This window comes from Strix aluco, chromosome 1 (genome assembly GCF_031877795.1).
Source record: "Strix aluco isolate bStrAlu1 chromosome 1, bStrAlu1.hap1, whole genome shotgun sequence".
Taxonomy (NCBI): Eukaryota; Metazoa; Chordata; class Aves; order Strigiformes; family Strigidae; genus Strix; species Strix aluco.
Genome location: NC_133931.1, coordinates 1162062 through 1187712, shown reverse-complemented (window position 1 = coordinate 1187712; position 25651 = coordinate 1162062). Strand labels below are relative to the sequence as shown.

At 48.1% G+C, this 25651-nt stretch overlaps 1 protein-coding gene across 8 annotated transcripts in view; it reads right to left on the bottom strand.

The window, feature by feature from the left end:
* The window catches only part of ZC3H3 (zinc finger CCCH-type containing 3), a 182369-nt gene that overhangs the window by 55941 nt on the left and 100777 nt on the right, over positions 1–25651 (bottom strand). For all 8 annotated transcript variants that reach the window (XM_074828309.1, XM_074828692.1, XM_074828511.1 and 5 more), the window contains one exon: positions 7537–7730. In XM_074828309.1, the coding sequence (XP_074684410.1) occupies positions 7537–7730 (194 nt within the window). The remainder of the gene's footprint in view (positions 1–7536; positions 7731–25651) is intronic.

Sequence of the window (25651 nt, the reverse complement as noted above, 5' to 3'; positions counted from 1 at the left end):
GATTAAGCTCAAGAGGCATAAGAGATTGAGTAATGGGATTGAGATTGAAGGGGCCAAGGGACTGAGCTCAAAAGGGGTAAGGGACTGAGCAATCCCAAAGCCAAGGGATTGAGCATGAAGGGGTCAAGGGATTGAGTAATCCCCAAAAAAGGGATTAAGACTGATGGGGCCAAGAGACTGAGCAATCCTAAAGACAATGGACTGAGTTTAAAAGGGGTCAAGGGATTAAACTCAAATGGTGTGAGAGACTGAGCAATCCCAAAACCATGAGATTGAGATTGAAGGGGCCAAAGGATTGAGCAATCCCAAAACTAAGGAACCCGAAGAAGCCAAGGGATTGAGCTCAAAAGGGGCAAGATATTGAGCAATCCTGAAGACAAGGGACTGAGTTCAAAAGAAGCCAAGGGGTTGACCTCAAAAGGGGTAAATGATTGAGCAATCCCCAAAACAAGGGACTGAGTTCAAAAGGGGCCAAGGGACTAAACTCAAAAGGGGTAAGGAATTGAGCAATCCCAAAGACAAGGAACGGAGATTGAAGGGGCCGAGGGATTGAGCCATCCCAAAGCCAAGGAATTCAGCTCGAAGGGGTTGAGCACGAGTGGGCTCCAGCACACGCGACACCAAAACCAGCTGAAACCTGAGAAAAGCAACACTCTGGTTTTCACTGTTCTCACACCTCAGTGCATTGGGTTGGCCTCTCCTTCACCAACTTCCTCCTTACCCCTCCACCACTCAGTCCCAACACGTTCAAGATGTCCAGTCTTAAATCTTTCCCTTCGTTTTTTTAAGAGCCAAGCAGCTCGGAGGAGAGAGCATCGTTCACGCAAGCCCTCAGCCAGCCCAACGGCGGGGCTGAGCACTTTATCATCCTTGCAAATACAGAAAGTGTGTTTCTGCAGCGCTCAGCGCTTCTAAAATTAGTTGGTAAACAAGGAGCCGAGAGTGCACTTTCTTCCAACGCATGGCTCCCTGCGCCGCGGTTATCTTCCTCCTCCTTTCGCCGAGTGTGGAGTTCTCCCACCGCATCTGAAATCGTGTTCATGAGCACCAGTCATCCATCTTCAGCGGGATGCAGCGGAGGAGCTCACATCTTCAGTCTCCCCAGTTCTGCATTAAGATGCTGTTGCAGCAGGGTGGGGAAACTGAGGCAGGAGGGAATGTTAGGCAGCAGGATGGAGGGAGGGAGTGTATCTAGATGCAGGGAAAGACCCTCAGCCGGGGAGGGTTGAACACAGCCATGTGTTTAGAAGTAATTTGCTCCTCTACGGTCAGAACCATGACTGTGCCACCGTCACAGCTGTATTAGGAGACACGTGGTGGCAGCCACTTAAAGCTCCTCTTAAACCGCCGCCTGTGGGAGCTCAGCAATCACCACAGAATCATCAAGGTTGGAAAAGACCTTGAAGATCATCCAGTCCAACCATGAACCTCACACTGACCGTTCCCAACTCCACCAGATCCCTCAGCGCTGGCTCAACCCGACTCTTCAACCCCTCCAGGGATGGGGACTCCCCCCCTGCCCTGGGCAGCCCATTCCAACGCCCAACAACCCCTTCTGCAAAGAAATCCTTCCTAAGAGCCAGTCTGACCCTGCCCTGGCGCAGCTTGAGGCCATTCCCTCTTGGCCTGCCGCTGGTTCCTTGGCTCAAGAGACTCATCCCCCCTCTCTGCACCCTGCTTTCAGGGAGTTGCAGAGGGCCAGGAGGTCTCCCCTCAGCCTCCTCTTCTCCACACTAAACCCCCCCAGTTCCCTCAGCCGCTCCCCATCACACCTGTGCTCCAGACCCTGCACCAGCTCCGTTGCCCTTCTCTGGACACGCTCGAGTCATTCAAGGGCCTTTTTGGAGTGAGGGGCCCAAAACTGAACCCACTCATCGAGGGGCGGCCTCACCAGTGCCAAGCACAGGGGTAAGATCCCTTCCCTGTCATGGGAGAATACGGGTATCTCCACAGATTCTGGGTCCTATAGTTACGGAGAAAAATTGAAAACCACCAGTAATTAAAACCACGCTGCTGAAGAGGGTAGCTGCCACCCATGAGCATCCCTCCGGCAGGTGAAGCCGACCCATGCTAGAGTGTCCCAAAGCCACCGGCCTTTCATCCCACCAGGGCTCTCACATGCTTCTCAGGATGTAAAACCTCAGCTGAGTATGAGGAAATCGTGCAGCTGAGGATTTACCCACAGAAAGCAGCCTGGGCACTGGCAAAACACTGCCAGAGCCAACCCCAGTTCACGGTGTGCAATACCTCTCACCGCAGCGGCGGCAGCTCGGGCCTAGATTGGGGTCAGAGCTGTTTTCTGGACAATGTCAAACCTTAATTTGGTTTCTGCTGTTTTCAATCTCGTACAGGGCTGCGCTTTTTTTATTTTCCCTTTTGGATTTCTTTGTGAAATGCTATGTTGCCAGGACCTTTTGCTTCTTTCCCCAATTTCATGGAAATTCCTCAAGTGTTTGAATAACATCTTAGCAGCTGTAGAAAGAAATGAAGGAAAGGTTCGTTGTGAGCGGAGAAACCCAATTATTATGCTTGTTTAATTAACTGCAACGTATCGAATGCTTTCCACACCATCCTGCTGCCTATTTTCTAATACTTCTGCAGAGTGAAAAATATATTGTTGCAGAAATACCAGTTATCCCAGGGGTAAAGAGCTTTTCCATGTTTGATACTGTATCTTCATCCTGCATGGGGATGATGAGCGGGGGTTCAAACTCTGCATTTGCAGTTAGATGTTTTCTTCTGAGCCTTTCCCATCCTTGCTCGAGCAGCTGAGTTACGGTACATCTCAGCTCACTGGCCGGCTAGGATAGCAAAAACTCTTTTCATTTCTGTATTTAATCTTTATTGTTCCGGACACAAGCGCAGAAATTGCAGCAGGTCCTTTAGGAGCAGAGCAACATGTTCTCAGCAGCTGCATGGACCACTGCGATGCCCCAAAACACAAGCCGCTCCAGGGAGCTTCTTTACACTCAAAACACCTTCAGAAACTTTTACTGGGTTTGCAGTGATGTTGTTCTTGTCCCCAGGGTGTCCTCCACATCGCACCACTGCTAACAAAGCAGGTCGTGGATGAGCTCAGAAATAGTGTGGCCAGCAGGGACAGGGAAGGGATCTTACCCCTGTGCTTGGCACTGGTGAGGCCGCCCCTCGATGAGTGGGTTCAGTTTTGGGCCCCTCACTCCAAAAAGGCCATTGAATGACTCGAGCGTGTCCAGAGAAGGGCAACGGAGCTGGTGCAGGGTCTGGAGCACAGGTGTGATGGGGAGCGGCTGAGGGAACTGGGGGGGTTTAGTGTGGAGAAGAGGAGGCTGAGGGGAGACCTCCTGGCCCTCTGCAACTGCCTGAAAGGAGGGTGCAGAGAGGGGGGATGAGTCTCTTGAGCCAAGGAACCAGCGGCAGGCCAAGAGGGAATGGCCTCAAGCTGCGCCAGGGCAGGGTCAGACTGGCTCTTAGGAAGGATTTCTTTGCAGAAGGGGTTGTTGGGCGTTGGAATGGGCTGCCCAGGGCAGGGGGGGAGTCCCCATCCCTGGAGGGGTTGAAGAGTCGAGTTGAGCCAGCGCTGAGGGATCTGGTGGAGTTGGGAACGGTCAGGGTGAGGTTCATGGTTGGACTGGATGATCTTCAAGGTCTTTTCCAACCGAGATGATTCTGTGATGAGCTGTGGCAAACCCCCTGCTCTTCCTCCTGCTTGAGGAGATGGATGAGTTGCTTTATCGCTCCTGGTAGCCCCAGGACTGACCCCGATACAGCACAGGGCTGCAGGAGGTGCATCCCCAGGACCAAATTTTAACTTACCCCCCTGCATCAAAACAATTGCCCATCCCACTCGCCTGGCAGGGATGGTACGACGGCACTGATGGATCAGCCGCAGAAATCAGCATCGCGTTTCTTATTGCAGTCGGGCCACGAAGAGACAAAATACCAACCCAATAAATTCAGGCAAACAGCAGAATTATAACGCACCGTAAGTAAACTCTGAGCTATTAAACTGTCAGGAGCGTTTCCTTTCTCTCTGCTACTTCAAACACACAGCGTCTGGCACTGGAAGGGAAAGGAAAAGCTGTTTTTTTGTCTTTTAAATAAACTTTGTCAAGTGTTGAAAACACAGAGCATTGAGTAAATGTGTGAAGGCTTGTACCCGAGGAGCACACACAAATCTTCCGCCCTGCCAGCCCCAGTTATCGTAAAGCAAGAGCCGCTGGTATCTGTTGAATCCATCCTTGTGAAGGAGGATGAATTATGGCGAGAGCTGAAAGATGACATGAAAATACTGATGCACACCAGTTACTAAGGCTTTATAGTTACAAACCCAACATGCCACATGGCAGGGGGAAGGACGCTACAGCAAAATAAAAAGATATCTTAAAAAAAATAAACTAGATGGCTTTGTAATTTATAGAAAATAACCCTGGAAGGGACTGTCTGTCCCAAAGCAGGACTAATTAAACCTGTTCCTGTAAATGAGACCTTGCTAAGGGACGTGGTATCAGTACGGAAGGAAAGATGGGGGGGTCACACCTCCTCTGTGCTTCATCACCCCCAATAAAGCCACGACGGGTAGCTGCTCCCTCCCCACCACTGGCCAGCAGGTCTGACCTGCTAACCTCAAGATAGTTGCACATCTCCATTAAAGTCTCATTATTTAAAAACTAAGATCAAAAAGGGGGAAAAGTATCCACAAAAGTATCCAGTGCATGCTCACCCCATGCCTTTTACCAATCCTTTGCTTTTTAAAGCTGCTTTAGGTCACTTCTACAAACTAAATCCCTTGAAAATCATTGCTGTTTCCTCCCCCGTACCCAAAATCCTCCCCCAGCAAAACCCTAAGAGTGATGCCGATGTCTGAATTTGCAAAAATCCTCCCGTCATACCTTTGGTTCAATCCCTCTTCCAGATATTGCACTCTAAGTTGGTGTTTCTCCGCTTGGTCCCAACCCAGCGGTGGATATTCACGGACAGGATGAATCTATCAGCCTTTGCTGAGTTGCCTACGCATGACTTTGCTGTTTCCTGGTGGCTAGACAAATGTAGAGACTTTCTCACACTTAGATAAAGGAAAAAAAATAGTCTAGAACAAGCATTTTAAATATGGCACGGGCAAGATCTGGGCTTGGGAAAGGCTGCCTCAGAAATGCTGGTGCTTCAAAGAGCAGCAGAAATAGTGATTTAAGCACGGTGGTGGACAGTCAAGTCCTCTCACCATCTCCCAGCACCTAAATTAAAGCCAACGCATCGACTGGAAATTAGGCAGTAGCTTGAGTCAAGTCCACCTCCCTGCTGCAAGGCCAGACCTACTCCACCTGTGTCCTCCCCAAACAGAAATTCATGTAACCTGTTCTTTAAAAAATCCCAATAATGGAGATTTTGGAGTCAACCTAGGCAATTTACTCCAGCACTTCATAATCCTCATTCTTCCAAAGCTCTCCCTAAACCCTTCCTGCAACAGTTTAAGCCCCTTGGGTTTTGGCTGCTCCACCTGGCCATGGAGGAAACATCCTTCCTTTGCTTGGCTGCTCTTCATGAACTTGGGGACCTGCAGTCCCTCCACCTCCTCCTCTCCAGACTGCACAGACTCAGGTCTTCCACTTTTCCAGTCCTTCCAGTCATCGCTTCTCCCCTGGGCTCTTCCCAGCGGTCCAACTCTGTCCCAAAACCTGGCCCCAAAACAGGACCTGCTCCAGCTAACACCTTCCCTGCCCGTGTCTTGGGGGTTTCCCCTGTTTTCTTGCACGCTGGCAAGATGTTTACTGCTTTCAATGACAGCTTCAACACGCAGGGACAGTGCTTATGGCAGAACCACCCTCAAGTTGGGTTTTGTGCAGCTGATTCAGACACTTCAGAAAATCCTATTGTCGTTAGCAAAGCTCTTGAAAAAAATCTGACAGCGCTGACACCAGACTTTGCTTGGTCTACAGACCCCTAAGCTCACTTTATGGCCTTTTTTTCCATGCCTACAAAGGCTGATCCTTGTCCATCCTCCACCAGACACAGCACCAAAGCCAAGGATTTAACAGCTCGCAGGTAGGATCGCAGACTTCAAAACAAGCCATATGGATGCACGCTCCTGAGCATGCACGTACCTATTTGCAGAGCCAGCAGCCAGGAGGATGTTGCAGGCTAGTCAGCTACCGAAAATCTGTCCCGAGCAGAGCTGAGTTGCAAAAAAAACCCCAGCAAACCGTCCCCAAACTGCTGCCGAGCATCCGTTTAATGCTCTCAGAAGGGAAATTACCTGAAAGCGATGCTCCATCGGCTCCGTGCCCCCTCGGCCACCGCAGCATCCTCATCTCTGCCATCATCTGCAGGCGTCTTCATTTCCCATCCCCGGGTGCCCAGGCAGCTAATCCCTGGTTTAAGCTAAATCTCTGCCCTCCTCCCTGCCAGCAACGACGTGCAGTACGGATTTATCATCACCGGCTGTCCCTCTCCTGCCTGCCCCTCATTTCCCTCTCCCCATTTTCTCTCCAACACCACTTACCAGCTGCATGCGAGCGTCAGGGGGGAGTTATTTACTCTTTATTGAGATGTTGCTGTTTGCTCCTAATTTTCCTCACGCTTTTCAAACTTCCCGGAGCTGCTCAGCTCTCCTGCTGATGGGATTTTTGTGCCTGCACAAAGCTCCTTCCCTCCCTAATCCCTGTTCTTTGTGGGTTTAAAACTATCCAGGACACCCCATCACGCTCACACGGATCGGGGTGAAGGCAGTTTCAGAAGCTGCACCTCTCAACGACACCGTGCTATCTATTTCTGCTTTTCATCCACTTCCCCACCATAAGTAAAATGACTTTGCCATTAAATCGCCTCATTTATAGCATCATCCACGAACATACTCATCTCTGCACCCTTCATCCTTCCAGCAAAGAAAAACAATAGCATAAAGCCTTGGCTTTGCCTTTCCCAGCTTAACTGTCCCCAAAATTTGTCACAAAAGCAGTTACGGAGCAAAAATATTTGACCCCAAGTAGAAACTCAATAAAATACTTTAAGCATAGTTAAAAACCTGGTCTTGCATAAAAGCCACACAAGTACAAGAGGAGCTGAAACACAAATTTAATTGAAGTTAAATGTAAAGCGGGTAACTGTGTCGAAACACCTATTTCATAGTTATCTGTAGAATGATCCTCTCAGCTTTTCTTAGGTCAATATTGAATGTAAATTGATGAGCATCTCAAATACATTTAACCTTGCGGTGCCGCTTGAAGCTGCCCAAGACTTTGCTCAGGTTAAAAAAAGAAACAAGTTTTGACGGCGCATCTCTACAAGCTTGAACTAAGCCTGAGTTAAGAAAAACCTCTTAAACCTTTCATTTTTTTCCTGTATTTTTTTCCCCTCAGTGCTACTGTAAAGGAAGAACAGCTGGGGGATGCCCTTTGGCACCAATGGGACGCCCGTCACCTTTGCATCCCGGCTCCTATGAGGCCAGAGCATGAGTTTCAACACACGGGCTGGGAAAAGCAGCTAAAAACTGACCTCAAGGCTGAAGCTGGGACATCAATGGATTTTGGACGCAGATCAGGACAAATTCTTGCTGCTCACCTGTTCTGCCGGGGCTTTTGGTGCTCAGGTCTCTGCCCCGGCCAGGGGTGCTGGATGTCTTGGAGAGTTTATTCGCTGACACTCGGTACATGACGCCGCCGATGCAGCGATAGCCTTTGCTCCTCCATCTCTGTTGGACGTGCTGGGACTTGACACCTTGAGGCGATGGGCGTGTTTGGTTTAATAGCGGGGATCTGCAAAAAAACGATAAGGTTCAAGGTAAGCCCAAATTAGGGATGATACCGCAAGGAGCTGCTGCTTCGTGAGCAAACTCTCAGCTGCCTGAGCACGGAGGTGATGCAGGAACTTGCTGTAGACAGAGAAACTCCAATTCCCTGTGGCTTACACCAAAAAACCCAACCTTCAAGGACTCTCCCCCATGCAAAAAATAGACATTTCTTTCCCCCATATCACCCATGGCAATGCCACAGGAGAAGAGACTATGCATTGAAGGTCAAGTTCCCACCCAACCATAGCCTGCTGCAACCCAGCAAAGGTCTTTATCACTAAACTCTGCAGATATTTGCCATCGAACCAACGCCTCGCATGCAGCACAGCTTTGATCCATGCTGCTGGTACATCTTAACCACAATAACTGGTGCATCCGAAACAGGATCCAGGGGAGCCCACGGAGTCCAGGCTGATACCCCATCTCACACCCTTGGCTTGCAGCCCCACCCCAGAAGCAAACAGAGAGGGACCTGGCGGGGTTGACTGCCAGCCGGTTGAACAGGAGCCAGCAGTGTGCCCAGGTGACCAAGAAGGCCAATGGCATCCTGGCTTGTATCAGCAATAGCATGGCCAGCAGGGACAGGGAAGGGATCTTACCCCTGCACTCGGCACTGGTGAGGCCGCCCCTCGATGAGTGGGTTCAGTTTTGGGCCCCTCACTCCAAAAAGGCCATCGAATGACTCCAGCGTGTCCAGAGAAGGGCAACGGAGCTGGTGCAGGGTCTGGAGCACAGGTCTGATGGGGAGCGGCTGAGGGAACTGGGGGGGTTTAGTGTGGAGAAGAGGAGGCTGAGGGGAGACCTCCTGGCCCTCTACAACTCCCTGAAAGGAGGGTGCAGAGAGGGGGGATGAGTCTCTTGAGCCAAGGAACAAGCGCCAGGACAAGAGGGAATGGCCTCAAGCTGTGCCAGGGCAGGGTCAGACTGGCTCTTAGGAAGTATTTCTTTGCAGAAGGGGTTGTTGGGCATTGGAATGGGCTGCCCAGGGCAGGGGGGGAGTCCCCATCCCTGGAGGGGTTGAAGAGTCGGGTTGACCCAGCGCTGAGGGATCTGGTGGAGTTAAGAACGGTCAGGGTGAGGTTAATGGTTGGACTGGAGGAGCTTCAAGGGCTTTTCCAACCAAGATGATTCTGTGATTCTGTGAAACAGAGAAAGAAATGTGGGTGCAATCCCACAAGGGAATCAGCAACACGGCACCTTCCCTGAGCTTGGTCAAGCTTTATGGAGCTCTACAAGCTTTGATATTTTTGGTATCATAATTCTTCTTCTTCTTATTAGGTACTATAACTTTGCTAATATTATTTTTCCGCTCCCAAATCTGTCTCTTGCAAGAGTTTTGTTACATCCCTGCATGGGACGAGTCGCCCAAGACCACTGTCAACTATTGCCTGGCACAGATGAGGGGACCCAAGCTGGGTTGAGGGGACCCTTCTCCACCTCCCCATCTCTCCCCTACATCCACAAACCCTGTGGAGAGGCAGCAGGACGGCGATGGGTTTGGAGCTGCAATCCAGTTACTGCTGCCCACAGAATCACAGAATCATTCAGGTTGGAAAAGACCCTTGGGATCATCAAGTCCAACCCTCAGCCCTACTCTACAAAGTTCTCCCCTATACCTCATCCCCCCACAGCTCATCCAAACAGCCCTTAAACACATCCAGGGATGGTGACTCCACCCCCTCCCTGGGCAGCCTATTCCACTCTCCTACCACTCTTGCTGGGAAACATTTTTTCCTAATGTCCAGATGTCCAGATCTAATGCCCATAAGGATTGATAAGCTCTGAAGTGACACCATAGGGACAAATACATCCCAGAGGGGCTCAGCTGACACCAAAACCCCCTCTGGTTTATGACCCGGTATCTCCTGCCCCATCCCACCTCCCTCCCAACCCGCACGGAGCCACCCAGCTCATTTTCGTACAGACGCCGTTATACAAACAGAGCTGCTGCAGCCAAATCAAATCTCTTCAAATATCAGACGTCTTCCCCATTTAGCGCTAATCCAAACAGTAATTTGTTTATGCAAATTAGAGCTCTAATTTTGTATTAGTCCAAACTATGCTCATAATGCTATTAGCAGAACGTATATAAACCGCGCATTACTGGAGAATATCTGTAAATTAAGATCCCGCTATCCTATCAGCAGAATGCAAACCCCGGAGAGCATTACCTTTAAATGAACATGTGCTGCAAAGAAAAAGAGAATTGTAAAATGTAATAGTTACATTTCTTAGCGCTTAGCGTGACAGCCTATTCATTTCATCGGGCTGTTGCCACTGGCTACCGAGCTTGGAGAATTGCTGCCTGGTTTTTGCGGAGGGGATGGGGATTGCACAAAGAAGCTGCTGCCCCGTTTCCCGTTTCCCCAAGGGCTTGGTCCTCATGAAATGGCTCCAGAGAGGAGCATCAAGTCTTAATTTTTACAAAACCAGGTTATTTGCGAAGAGCCATAGCGGTGATATTGTTGTCTGAGGGACACTAGGCCCACCCATGGACCACTCAGCAGCTCACAGCAAAGCTCTGGAAGTCCAAGGTTGCAGCCAGCGTTGGCTGCAGGACCTGGAGAAAGATCTCATGGCCATATCAGTGGCCTAATGCAGCCAGTAAAAATTATATCAAGTACCTAATCACCAAGGGAAGTGATTCTCCCCCTCTACTCCACTCTGGTGGGACCCCCCTGCAGCCCTGCGTCCAGCTCTGGGGTCCCCAGCACAGGACAGACATGGAGCTGTTGGAGCAGGGCCAGAGGAGGGACACGGAAATGGTCCGAGGGCTGGAGCAGCTCTGCTGGGGGGAGAGGCTGAGAGAGTTGGGGGGGTTCAGCTGGAGAAGAGAAGGCTCCGGGGAGACCTTGTGGCCTTTCAATATTTATAGGGGACTGATAAGAAAGATGGGGACAAACTTTTTAGTAAGACCTGTAGTGATAGGACAAGGGATAATGATTTTAAACTAAAAAAGGGCAGATTCAGACAAGATCTAAGGAAGAAATTTTTTACAATGAGGGTGGTGAGACACTGGACCAGGTTGCCCAGAGAGGTGGTCGATGCCCCATCCCTGGAAACACTCAGGGTCAGGTTGGACGGGGCTCTGAGCATCCTGATCTGGTTGAAGATGTCCCTGCCCATGGAGGAGGGTTGGACTAAATGACCTTCAAAGGTCCCTCCCAACCCAAACCATTCCATGATTCTGTGATTTTCCCCAAGCATGGGCCCATGCTCCAAATGTAGCAAGGCAGAGGGAAGACAGTGTATGGTCTCCGCCCCATTAATAAAAATAATTCTTGGGGTTCCCAATAATCATCCTGTGATCAGAAATGAGGCATAAATCTAAACATCTGCTCTATGCCTATCAGTATAGACCCGCGGCTCAGCAGGGTGCAGGGGGTTGGACTAGATGACCTTTAAAGGTGCCTTCCAACCCAAACCCTTCGATGAATCGAATAAACGTATCCCAATACAGCAAAGTACCCCCGTGGCTGTGACAAGACGACCAATCCCAGCTCCAGCTCTCCTCCTCCTCTTCCTCCCAGTGAAGCAGCTCCGGAAGGGCACCAGGATACTCCGTGTCACCATCCATGGGGTCTGCAGTGCCGATGGCTTTCGGCTCCTGTTTTGCCCAGCACTGAGCTATGATTATCAGGCCCTTCAAGGAGGCTCCATAAAGTTTTCTTCGGAAAACACAGCTGGCAAAAAGCCCCCCAAAAGCTCCCAAATTTGCAGGACAGAAACCGCCAGGACTGCTGATTGTGAAGGAAATAGTCAGAAGAAGGGTCAGAGACCAAGAATTTGTTTGTCGTATCCGTAATCCCCAGATACACCTGGCATCAGGGGAATGGTTAGTGACCGGAGATGTATTGCCTTTGGTTTTGACACAGAAAACATAGAAAAACACCTATAAAATGTTACTGAATGAGATATGAGGTCTGGATATTAGTTCATATATATGTGTATATATGCATAATACATATATTTTATGTATGTCATATATACAACATGCATTATATTTTAAAATATATTTATATATTAAAAATATAGATATTATTGAATACATATAATTTTATGTATATTCTATAATCTGTGGATAATATATATCTATACACACACATATTACTGAACATATATTGAATACTTATATTGAAATATATTATCTACAGATTATATATAATAGTATGTAAATGCTTATATATAAAAATCTATATATTATTACCTATCTCTCAATTATCTTTAGGTATTATTGAATATATATATTAAATACATATATTGAATTATATATATACACTCAGTAATATCTAGAGATATTCAATATATATATATTCAATCATAGCTAGAGATGTTCAATATATATAATCAAAATATAGATATATTCAATATATATCTTCAATAACATCTAAAGATAATTGATAGAGATACAAGGCCCGGACAGTATTGTTCTTTTTAGTATTTTATATTATTCAGATATTTTTGAATATATTGAATTATGTATATTCAGTAATCTCTGCAGCGAATAGATACAATATACAGCTATTATATACAGCTCTAGATATAGATATAATATGATTCTATCTGACATATATTTCATATTTCCTTTTAGTCTGTTAGAGGGGAAGGAAGACGCCCCAGGCTCACCCACGGTCCCGCTTGGGTTGTGGGGAAAGGCCGGGCTGTTGTGTAGCAGCAGTGCCCAGGCGCAGGGGTTTGGCTGGGTGGGGGGCTCACACCCATCGCACATATATCTATGTATTATATGTATAATATCTACAGATATATAGAGAAATAGATTCAATATATATAGAAATATATATTATTTATAGATAATATATAGAGATCTCTCTATATATCAATATACTGAACACAATTTTTTATAAAATCAATAATATATATTAAATTATCACACATATATATTTTTTTTATATGTGTGTAGAATCCTACAATCCTGGAATGGGGTTTGGGTTGGAAGGGACCTTAAAGATCATCTAGTTCAACCCCCCTGCCATGGGCAGGGACACCTTCCACTAGCCCAGGTTGCTCAAAGCCTCGTCCAACCTGGCCATAAAAAATATATACGTATTTATATCCTATCTTGAGACATCCCAGCCCTAAAAGCCACAGCACACCAAAGCGACACCAACAGCACGCTCCAAACAAGAAGTTTTCCCTGTTCCTGCATGGATTTCACTTCTCCTTGCGCATCCATAACCAACCTGGGCTTTGTGCACCCCAAATTCTCCCCATTTCTCCGGGCACGGGCAGACAGCCCTGAGCATCACTTGCCACCTCCCCAGCACGGGGGTTTACTGTCTCGAATGATAAGTTAGAGGACTGCTGCTATTCTCAGGGAGTTTCCTTGGAAAAACATCAGCAGAGTGCAAAATAAAAAAAAAATAGAGTAAAAAAAACCCCTCTTATGGTTTTAATATCAATAAAATCCAACCAAACTCAAGTCGTGCGCAGCCCCGGGGGCTGCTCGTGCCGGCTGGGACCAAACAGCGCTGGTTTAAGCACCAGTTTAAGAGTCTGGCTGGTTGAATCCCCCAAATCCTCAGGATATTTATTTTCTCGCTTTGCTGCACTCACTCAACCCGTTGAAGTGGTTGCACACTCCGGCGCTCCTTGTTCCAAAGTCACCATTTATCAAGAGTTATTACCCGGTGGCATCTGACCCCTGGTATGTGAGCAGAGAGCAAGCAAGTAGCAGCTGCTGAGCAAATAGCAACAGCTGCAGATTATAAAACATTTTATACTTTTATAAAGCAATATTAAAAAGAAAAGAGCCAGTATAAGAGGAGCGGAGCAGCGATGTGCGCAGCGGCACGCTCTCCTTCCGCCAGCCCTTAGCGATGGTCAAGCCTCAAATACAAGGGACCACGGGCGCCGTATTTCCCATTAGGGCTGTTCCCACTGGGATTTTTCAAGGACTTTGGCAAAGAGCATTGAAAAGCATCTCACCCCACAAAGGGAGTGAGGCTGCATCTCCTCCAATTTGTAGTCGTTGTGTTTTTGAGGTAAAAAAATGACCATCTAGGTGGCCTCCAAGCAAAGCTTCTGCAGAACATCTGCTCAGGCTGCCAAAGTCCCAAGTGCCACCAGACCAAAATCTCATCCAGGGGCTCAACTTGAGCTTACTGGAGGTTTGACCATCTCCATTTCCATCTTCTGGGTGGTGGAACTGTCCAAGCAGGGATTGTCCAGCACCCCTCAGCCTCCACGAAGGCTCTGTACCAGCCCAGCTCCTCACCTGGAAACCCTCCCATCTAAAAAGTCAATGTTAATGAGGGTTATCCCAGCCGTGGGGTGAGATGGGCCCCAATAACCCATCTTAAACATCTCTTCAGGGGGCCTCACTATTTGTATTTGTATTTATTCCCCTCTAACCTTGGAGGTTGCCTCCTCCATCCTTCGCTCCCCAGAAATTGGAGGTGTAATTTTGCAGAGCGAGAAGCCCAGGGATGCCACCTGGGGCTGGTGGGACCCCCCTGCCCATAGATGTTTACACCATCATGGGGGGGGTCCTGATGCAAACCCAACAGGAGAGGAGATGCCGTTCACTGGGAAATGCTGACGATGCTTCACGGCGGATTTCAGCAGCTGAACGCATGCATCGGGTTCAGCTTTGGCCACATCTGTTACTTATATAGTATTATTTATTAGCATATTTAATATATTTATTATATTAATTAGAATATTTGTTTTATTTATGTATATTATAGGAGCTGTAAGAGATTTAAAATTGAAGGTAAAATATGTTTTCTATCAAAAAATCATGGTGGAAGCTGAGCTCATACAGAAGAGCAGGGTTGGAACTTAATTGCTCAACCTTCACCTGTAGGAAACCTCTGTTTTCCTCTCAAGCCAAGTTGTTGCTCCCAAGCGATTGTGTAGCCCCAACACAACCGCCGGTGTTTGTCCCCCTCCCCATTAGCGACATCCGACCCGGCGGTCACGGTGAAAAGCCACCGGCGAGGAGGGCAAGGGGAAGGACGGCTGTAACGGAGGGCAAAGAGCCGCGCCAAACGCCCCGTCGCTTTTCATCGGCAGCGGTGTCACAGCTCTCCGTTGAATTGTTACCCTAATGGAAAGGACGGCCTTTGGAAATGAACTGTATTGAGAAAAGAGGATAAAATTAATGAGATAATAGCCAGGCCAAGGACCTGAAGAATACGCCGGCCCCTCGACACGAGGGGCTTGTAATTCCCTTTCTGCCGCACAAGCCCCCGGATCTAAAGAGTCCTCCCGTCCATCCAGACGGCCCGCTCCGGCAGGAAATTTCATTAACGCTGGAAAATAGGAAAGGTATTAAGTGTGGATAATGAAGGCCAGAGTGTGAACAGTGCCTTAAGATAGTCTTCTTTCTAGCCTTTGTAATGGGAGGCATGAACTTTCCCTTCAAATCCATTTCTAATCCATTTGAAATACTACAGCAAATTATCTTCCCTTCAGCCTGAAAGCGGCCAGCCAATTTACTCCGAATAGAAGTGACAATGCTACAGAATTTATCGCCATAACCTTGACTACACAAGGTTGAGGGTTGTCTTTCCCCCACCCCCAGGGTGGACAGGGGAAGAAAAATTTTTAATGAAAAGGGGGTAGAGGGACGCTATAAAAATGTTTAAAAGCAGAGTCGTAGCTGTTGGAGGTCTAACACCAATGCTGGGGCCAAGCGCGATGGGAAAATTGCAGTGTCTTGAGCTAAAAATGTTACATGTGGAGGTCCTGGGCTGATGAAACACTCTGCAGGTTGAGATCTGGGCTCTTCCTTGCATCTCTCGAAGCAGCAGTAACTTTGCCCAAGTTCGGCAATTTCAGGTTGGTGCTTCACAGATGTTCATGTTGACCAAGTCTGATTTTTCTTCTCACGGTCAAACACCGAGCTGCTGCGTCCTTCCTCCAGTGTCCTCTGCTTGACCAACTTCACGTCACTTGGAAACTGGAAATGCTGGGTCCTTCCTCCACCCTCACCCTTTTCTGCAAGACCAACTTCCCATCGCTTGGAAAATGAAAATGTTTGTTCCAACAGACCAGTAAACCCAAAGCAAAAACTGTATCAAGAGGGAGAAAAGGGCTCAGAAAGACAATGAGGAGCCAACGGTCAGTTAATGCCCAGCTCAGCGCGCCTTCCTTGCCTCCAAACACAGCGAAGCTGTTCAAAATTGATGAAACCCACCGAAATTCAGCCAGAATCCAGCAAACGCTGCTTTCAAAGCAGGCTCCCTTCTTAAATAGCTAAAAAAAAAAACCCAAAAAAGGGAAATTTCCAAGCCAAGGTGGAAAGTGAGAGTGAGCAACAAGGACAACTCTCCCTGGCGCGCAGCAAGAGCTGTAGGAGATGCTCAGATTTAACACCTTCAAGCTACAAGTGCGCACTCAAGACCCAAAACCATCTGATCCCAAAAACCCACACAAACACCTGCATAAACGCACCTATATTTGAAATATTAGATGTATATAAATTAAACACAAAGAGCAGAGCAAGAGCATCCCAACGGCGTTTCAGCCAGCTGAAACGGAGAGGATTTCTCAGTGCTGACGGCAATACAAGTGGCTCTTAAAGGATGGTTTTCTTTTACTACTGGATATCTTCTTTAGGCTTAGCTTATTTTTTTTTAAAGTAATCCTTACATAGTAAGAAATCACATTTGCATGCTGGCATTCGAGATTCCCGAGGAAAAAGCGGATCATAACTGGGGCAACAGTTACGGACAGCACTGGGGAGCAGTGAGACAGGAGGAACCTTGTCCACCCTGAGCCTCCCAGGTGTCAATGCAAAACCCTGATTTGGGAGAAATAATAAAAAAAATAAATCATAATGTCCTTGTTCCTTAGCACGCAGCAGAACAAAACACAGGATTTAGGCTTAAAAGTGCTCCTCAAACATGCCAGCAGCCCTCTGAGCTCCTGCACCATTTCTCTCTGGAAGCTGCTCTGATCTCCTGTAACATCTCTATCCCCACCCACCAGCTGCTTGAGGAACCCAAATCCACAGAAAAAAGCAAGTAATTCCGTTAAAATGTTTGATTTACAGAATTTATATCACCATGATTGCTCTCTTCTTAAAAGGAAAAAGGCGAAATCTCAAATAAACACTTTCTACTCTAAGACCTAATTTATTTAAAGAATCTGATCTGGATTATTCAAATAATTCAGTTCACTGACTATGATATTCGAGGCTGAAAAAGTGGTTGGAAATTGAAAAACTGAGAAGCACATGTCTTCTTCCAATATACAAATATAAATATAGGGGATCCATTAGTTTTAAATATATAGTGACCAGCAGTTGCCTGTTAATTTATTCATAAACAATTCTCTACTTTCAATAATTAGTTCTGATTATGAAATAAACACTTCATAAAAATATTTTAATTTGGTTCAATTGAATCTGAATTTCCATTCAAATGCAGCTTAATGTTAATCTCAAGAAAAAAAAATAATCCAGCACGGATCTCATTTACCATTTTCAAAACCTGGGAAAAATTATGAACCTCAATGAGTACCTTATTAAGCTACCTAATTGCCTAAATGAAGATGTACCTACCTAATAAATCCTCCTGTCTTGTGAAAGAAAAATAGTTGCAAGTGTATTATAATGGTTATCAACCAACGAGGACAAAGATTCCTCCAGAAAAACAGCTGGTGAATAAAGGTGGGGAACAAGGCTAGACCTGATGATTGAAATCAAAGGTTTCCATCTTGTGGATTTAAATCCTAATTAACCTCAGCAATTAAATCAGAGTGAGCTGCGACAGTGCCATGTGGCCACATGCAAAGGGCTGAAATAACGGGGAAGGCATCGCTGGCTTGGCGGGTAGCGCTGATGTATGATGGCGATAGGGTGGAGGAGCAGATGACCAGCCACCACGACACACTCGACTGGTGCCGGTTTTGGCAAGACTCAGCCACTGACCTCCCTTGGCAGTGCCGAGAACAGAAGTCCCTCTCCTCTCCGGCCCCAAGCATCCTTCCTCGTGCCATGCTCATCACCACAGAAGCTGTAACACCACAAGCAAAGCCATCAGCACCATCAACAAACAATACAACCTGTCTTTGAAATGTTTAATATTTTCTCCATCTATTTAAAAGCTTTCGGCTTCTCCTGAATGCTGTTGCCAATGCTATTATCAAAGCTATCTAAATAGATTTCTTCTCATTACTTCATCCTGCAATCAAACCCATCGCAGTCACTTTTATGGCTGCATGTTGTGTAGGAAATATTCGATTATACCTGCAATGCAGGGTTGTTGAGGGTTTTTTTATGGTTTCCCCCAGTGTCCACATCCCATAGGCATGACATCTCTTCCCAGTCCTCACACAGGCTGGAGAAGTTCTCTCCTCAAATAATTACACTCAGAAAGACTCAGGTATGAAAATAACATCCCAATCTTCTAGCAGTGTCTTCTCAAAAGGATGTAAGACTTATAGCCAAGCTTGTGCTGAACTGGTGGACAATATTTCATAGAATCACCAAATGGTTTGGGTTGGAACGGACCTTAAAGCTCATCTAGTTCCAACCCCCCTGCCATGGGCAGGGTCATCTTCCACAAAGCCCTGTCCAACCTGGCCTTGAACCCTTCCAGGAAGGGGGCAGCCACAACCTCTCTGGGCAACCTGGTCCAGTGTCTTTGTAAGACTTAAATCTTTGTCAGTTGTTCCCCCAAAATGACATTGAGACCAGTGCAACTGAGTCAATCCTCATTGCAAAGAACCAGACCAGGCCATGGGAAGACAACGACGTTTCTGAGGTGGCTGCAGGAACGTGGGCACTGTGGCAGCAACGGCAATATCCAAAGTTTCAAACATTACAAGGTTTGAGAAAGGAGGTGGGGCACCTCTGGGAAAGGCCCAGGTGTGGCAGCTCAGCAAGGGGGAATTCCAGCGGTGGTGAACCCCAAAATCAACTAATGTAAACTTGACACTCCCAGGCTACAGCCATGGGTATCTCTGTACATGACTTTGCCCCGGCAGCTCTGTAAGTGTTTGGAGACAAAGCCAAGCCCTGAAGGCCCCATCCCCAGGGGCCAGCCAGGAACCAGCCTGGATGAGAGCAGCTCCAGGTAGAGATGATGATGGTGTGAACCAAGGAAGCCTTTGCTGCGGACTGGTAACAGCTGAGAGAAGCCACATTACTCCTTCCTCACCACCCACACAGCTTAGAAGAGGCAAGAGGCAGAAACGTCCCCAGTGTCATAAATCCTGCTCCAAGCTGGGGATTAAAACTGGGAGCATTAGGCCTATAAAAAGGCCTAATTAAGCCTGCAGATAAAGACACAGTTTGGGCTACACATGGTTCATAAGCAAGCCAGGACTCAGCCCATGTCTTCCTTTCCCCAAGAGTCCCAACCAGGAGCATGAGCCGTGGGAAGCACCGAGTTGCCCTCGCACGAGGGGCTTCACTGGCCAAACATCACAACTGAGTGGGTTTCATTGAATCATTGAATGGTTTGGGGTGGGAGGGAACCTCAAAGATCATACAGTTCCAACCCCCTGCCCCAGGAAGGGACATCTTCCACTAGCCCAGGTTGCCCAAAGCCCCGTCCAACCTGGCCTTGAACCCTTCCAGGGAGGGGGCAGCCACAGCTTCTCTGGGCAACCTGTGCCAGTGTCTCACCACCCTCAAAGGAAAAAAAAATTCTTCCTTAGATTTAATCTAAAGCTACACTCTATATCAGTTTAAAACCATTACCCTTTGTCCTGTCACTACAGGTCTTACTAAAAAGTTTGTCCCCATCTTTCTTATCAGTCCCCTATAAATATTGAAAGGCCACAAGGTCTCCCTGGAGCCTTCTCTTCTCCAGCTGAACCCCCCCAACTCTCTCAGCCTTTCCCCCCAGCAGAGCTGCTCCAGCCCTTGGACCATTTCCGTGTCCTTCCTCTGGCCCCGCTCCAACAGCTCCATGTCTGTCCTGTGCTGGGGACCCCAGAGCTGGACGCAGGGCTCTGGGGGGGTCTCACCAGAGGGGAGTAGAGGGGGAGAATCCCCTCCCATGACCCACTGGCCATGCTGCTTGGGACACAGCGCAGGTTACAGTTGGCTTTCTGGGCTGCAAGTGCACATTTGCAGGGTCATGTCCCATTTTTTACCCACCAGTACCCCCAAGTCCTTCTCCTTGGGGCTGTTCTCCATCCACCAATCCCCCAGCCTGTGTTGATACCATGGATTGTCCCAATTCATGTGCAGGACCTTGCACTTGGCCTTGTTGAACTTCATGACGCTGACATGGGCCTCCAGCCTGTCACGGTCCCTCTGTTTGGCATCCCTCCCCTCCAGCATATCATTATTTCCTCCCACTAGATTTACTGCAATTTCTTGAAGGCATTTCAGCCCCACACTGGCATTCCCTTTCATTTCTCGCTTGCCTCCAAGAAAAGTCACAGCGAAGGCTACACACTGCACTTGGCAGTCCCACAGCACTGGCACTCATGGTCTCAGTCACTTGATGACGATAAACCCATGTGCCAGAGAAAGCACTTAAATTATGCCAAGACCTTACAAAACATAGAGAAGATATAGTTATTGCCTCAAGGAGCTTACAGAATCCCAGAATCATCAAGGTTGGAAAAGACCTTGAAGATCCTCCAGTCCAACCATTAACCTCACACTGACCGTTCCCAACTCCACCAGATCCCTCAGCGCTCGCTCAACCCGACTCTTCAACCCCTCCAGGGATGGGGACTCCCCCCCTGCCCTGGGCAGCCCATCCCAACGCCCAACAACCCCTTCTGCAAAGAAATCCTTCCTAAGAGCCAGTCTGACCCTGCCCTGCCGCAGCTTGAGGCCATTCCCTCTTGGCCTGCCGCTGGTTCCTTGGCTCAAGAGACTCATCCCCCCTCTCTGCACCCTCCTTTCAGGCAGTTGCAGAGGGCCAGGAGGTCTCCCCTCAGCCTCCTCTTCTCCAGACTAAACCCCCCCAGTTCCCTCAGCCGCTCCCCATCACACCTGTGCTCCAGACCCTGCACCAGCTCCGTTGCCCTTCTCTGGACACGCTTGAGTCATTCCATGTCCTTTTGGGAGTGAGGGGCCCAAAACTGAATCCAGACATTGAGGGGTGGCCTCACCAGTGCCGAGCACAAGGGCCAGATCCCTTCCCTGTCCCTGCTGGCCACACTGTTGCTGATACAAGCCAGGATGCCATTGGCCTTCTTGGCCACCTAGGTACACAGCAGTGTTACAGAGGAGAGCTCTTCTCCCTGCCGAGAATCACTCCTGTTTGCTAAATCAATGTGATTGTTTGCAACCCCATTCATTGCTGAGAAAGAGATGAAGAGCCTGGCTGCAAAACCAGCCCTGTGTGCCACGAACAGAGGATGGAGGAAAGCATCTGCCTCATGACCTGATGCACGGAAGGACCAGCGTCGCCAGGCGGGGAGGGCAGGGATGGATCAGAGCGTTTATAGCAGCTCCCCAGTTGGAGCTGGACTGTCCAGAGGGCTGACTGGAGAGCACTGAGTGGTGCCATCACGCAGCCTGTTTCACCTACACGAGAATTCCAAAGCCTCTTTGCTATCACAGTGGACCAAGTCCTCCCTCTGTTTTTATCTGTTTTCGAGTTCTTCAAACTATTTGCTGTTCCCTCACTCCCCTAGGCAAGCAGTGGGGTGGGATGCTCATTCAGAGGAGGGTGAAAGTGAGGGGTCACAGCGCCAAGAAGGGCAGCAAATGTTCACCTATGTGCCAGACAGCAGGGAGCAACCAAAAAAATGAGAGCCCTGAAGCAGGAGCAGGTAACGGGCATGGTCATCTTCCTTTGCAAACATTTTCCCGTAAAAGCAATCTATGAAGTTGTCTAAAACTAGATGAAACGCAGGGAAGAGGGATTTAAATAAACACACAGGGCAAATGTTTGCTACCGAATTAGCCAAAAAGGAGCATCCTGCATGTTTGCCATCAACCCTAGATTGCTCTGAGATACCACAAGGGAGCACACAACACCACAACAAAACCAAAGGCAGCCAGAATTGTGCTTTCAGGGTTTTAAGCCCCACACCTCGAAGGCGATGTGTTCGCCTAGTGCCTATTCAAGCTGCAGGCTGTAAAAAACCCTTTTAGTTTCACAAAGCCAAAAAAACCTCAAGAGCCTCTTGGACAACCCCAAACCCATCAGTACGGGTAGACTGGGACTGTGTAGTGTGAGGAGGAGAAGGCTGAGGGGAGACCTCATCACTCTACAGCTCCCTGAAAGGACGTTGTAGAGAGGTTGGTGCTGGTCTCTTCTCCCAGGGAATTAGTGACAGAACAAGAGGGAACGGCTTTAAACTGCACCAGGGGAGGTTCAGACTGGGCATGAGGAGAAAATGTTTCCCAGCAAGAGTGGTCAGAGAGTGGAATAGGCTGCCCAGGGAGGGGTGGAGTCCCCATCCCTGGGTGTGTTTAAGGGTCGTTTGGATGAGCTGTGGGGGGATGTGGGGTAGGGGAGAACTTTGTAGAGTCAGGCTGATGGTTGGACTTGATGATCCCAAGGGTATTTTCCAACCTGAATAATTCTGTGATTCACACCAATTTCATTAAGCCAGTTGAAATCATTTGCACAGATATTACATAGAGAAAGAAATCCAACACAGGCTGGGTTTTACGTCACTTAGGATGGCCCCTCTCCATTTGGGAGCTCTCAGCATCATTTGAATTGGCCCAATTGCCCATGTAGCCCAACCTCAGATGGGTGATTTGGCAGTGAGTCATATCCAACCACAGGCTAAGCCTCACCTGACGTCTCAACCCCTTTTTCCAGGGAAGATCAAAGAAAGGAGCTGGTATATGGAGCACCAACGTCTACTCTAAGACTGTATCTGCTTATGGTACCACTTGTTGGTTGATAACAGCCAAAGAGCACAGGAGAGGTTAATGGCTTGAGCAGCAACAACAAATTGAAAGGAGCAAATAACCTTTAATGTCCCATGACATGTTCAGCCTCCTGACGACTGTGTTTCCTCTCCAGCCCCTTCATTTTCAACTATTATGCGAGACAGCAGCATGTCAACAGGCTTTCTACCACCTCTTCAATCTTCCTGCCGTTATTCTCACACCCAGCAGTGTCACACGCAGCCTGAATATTTAGGCAATTTATGGTAATGTTACAAAACTGCCTTTAGGACTGGTCCTTTCTCATTTCTAAATGCTTTAAAATTCTTGGAAGACACTTTTACCCAGCAGCACTCCCCATCTCAGTGCTGGTAGGCTGGGGGAGAGGTCTACAGACCAGGAGGGACTCTGGGTTAGTTAATTAATACAATTTTTCACATTTCCCCCATGCAAAGGAGAGATATGATGCTACTTAAAGGCTCAGGGCACTGTATCTGCTCCCATCTCTGTGCCCATCCTCTGAGCTTTGGAGCTCTACAGTCTTTATTGGTTTCATTTCTTCTCTTTGCAAGCCAGACGAGCCATATTCCTGCCAGAATGAGCTCACAACTGAAGGATTTGATGGGATAGAAAGATGAGAAGAAGGAAAACCCATCAACACCAGTAAGAATGATGATGGAAGGTGGTCCAAGCATGACAGCTTCCTACTGTCCTCAGCAAATGCAGGACAGTGTCAGACAAGGGGATGTTCAAAGAGGGTCAGCTAATGATTCTGGAAAGGGGCCAGCAAGTGCCAACACCCAGAGGTGGTGGGATATTTAAGAAGCTAATGTGGGACATTGTGGCCAGCAGGTCGAGGGAGGGGATTCTCCCCATCTGCTCTGCTCTCGTGAGAGCCCCCTGCACTGCTGGGTCCAGCTCTGGGGCCCCAAATATCAGAAGGACACAGACCTGCTCAAGCAGGTCCAGAGGAGGCCACAAAGATGCTCGGGGGGCTGGAGCACCTCCCCTGTGAGGACAGGCTGAGAGAGTTGGGGGGGTTCAGCTGGAGAAGAGAAGGCTCCGGGGAGACCTTAGAGCGGCCTCCCAGGACTTAAAGGGCCTACAGGAAAGGGGGGAGGGACTCTTGATCACGGGTGTAGGGATAGGACCAGGGCGTAACAGTTTTAAACTCACAGAGAATAGATTTAGTTTAGATATAAGGAAGAAATTCTTCCCTGTGTGGGGGGGCGAGGCCCTGGCACAGGTTGCCCAGAGAAGCTGTGGCTGCCCCCTCCCTGGAAGAGTTCAAGGCCAGGTTGGACGGGGCTTTGGGCAACCTGGGCTAGTGGAAGGTGGCCCTGCCCGTGGCAAGGGGGTTGGAACTAGATGATCTTTAAGGTCCCTCCCAACACAAACCATTCAGTGATTCTGTGACATCACTCAACTGCTGACCCAACACAAGCAGAACATCTCAGAGCTGATCTTGTGGAGGAAAGGCTGTTTTTCACAGGCAGTTTCCCAACTCACAGAACCTCTCAGTACAGATGGAGAGGATTATTGTAGACAAATATTGCCCGAGGATTTAATTACCTGGGAATAACAATAGAGTTTTCCTGATAAATTTGAAAGTTTTGCTAATGCCATGAGTTTTAACTGGTATATCCTTTTCTAATAACTGGAATTGAGTAACCAGACGCTGGTGACAGAGGGACAAACAAAAAGCTATTAGCTAATACAGACACGGAACTAATTTAAGATCATAGTTGTTACCAGATTCATTGAAACCCCTGTCCCTAAATCAAAGTTAAAGAAGATATCCCTGGTGCACTGGGGTCATCCTGGCTGAATTTCGAGGGCAAATTTCATCCGTATTGTGCAAACACAAACGTCTCTGTTCCAGGATCGTTTTTACCTCCACAGGTGCCACTGCATCAGCAGCTTTACTGAGCACTACAGCTCTTCTCATCCTGATGGCAAGGACAGGGAAAAGGGAGAGAAGATTGCCCACGCTTTCCCTTGGCGTTTTTTGGCTGTAGGACGCACTCTGCTAAGATCATCGCCCCGAAGGTGGGGAGGAATCTCCATCCACCAGCACTACAGGAATGCAAAAGTCTTTTAAAATCACCTCTGACCTCTCCTATGAGTCTTATGATTTATGAAACCCCCCCAAGCACCAGAAACCAGTCCAAGTCACCCCAAGTCACTGGTGGTACCTCCAATTACACATACCCTGAGAGAGATACTATGTGACCCATCTCATTTCTTGCCATAAACCTTCTAGACCCACGAGCAGGCCCCAGCATGGTTTTTCCTTCTGCACTTTCTGCACCCTCATCACAAAGGTGCCCAGCTCCACCAGTTAAATGCATCTTTGTTGAGCTGCCAGTAGGACAATATTACTCTCGGCAGGATGCCGCTTCTGCCTGTAATTAATGTTTCATCATCATTCCTGAAAGCAAACAGCTGCTGCGGTCTCAATCACTCATCTTCTTGTGGCTCTTGCTTTCCTAAAGGGTGGCTGGCACTACACTGGCTTCTTATTTTGTGTCTTCAACCACAACCTTCTCCTGTGGTCAACAACAGCTCAGTTTATTTTGCCACTTTATGACCAGAGGGTCTCAGCCAAGACTATTCAGACTATTTGCCAGGACTTTAGTTTCACTGCTTCTGGCCAAAACTCTGTCTACCCCAATCACTCAGTGGACTCTTTGTGTTCAGGTGAGGACTAAGCAGGTTTTTGCTGAGATCTCCTGATCTGCTGGCTACTCTCTCCCATTTGATTGCTCCCCCTATCCCTGCACATCCCTTTCTTCACAATTTTTGAAACGCTACTTAAATAATCCATAGCTTCAGTTCCCCCTTCATCCTACACCTCCCTGGCTGTTTCCATTCATCGCATTTAGGATCTTGCATGCCTCTTCTCCAGAGCTTCCAGTTGGTTAGATACCTCCTTCTGTCACGACCTGGACTGGAAGCTCAGAGTCACAACAGTTCTATGATTCCCTCGGGTTAAATTAAGGTGAAATGACACCAAAAGACCAGTTAAAATGTTTTACTTGCAGTAGAAAACAGTTTAAACTTGGAAAAGGATAATAAGCAATGTGGTCTATTCTATA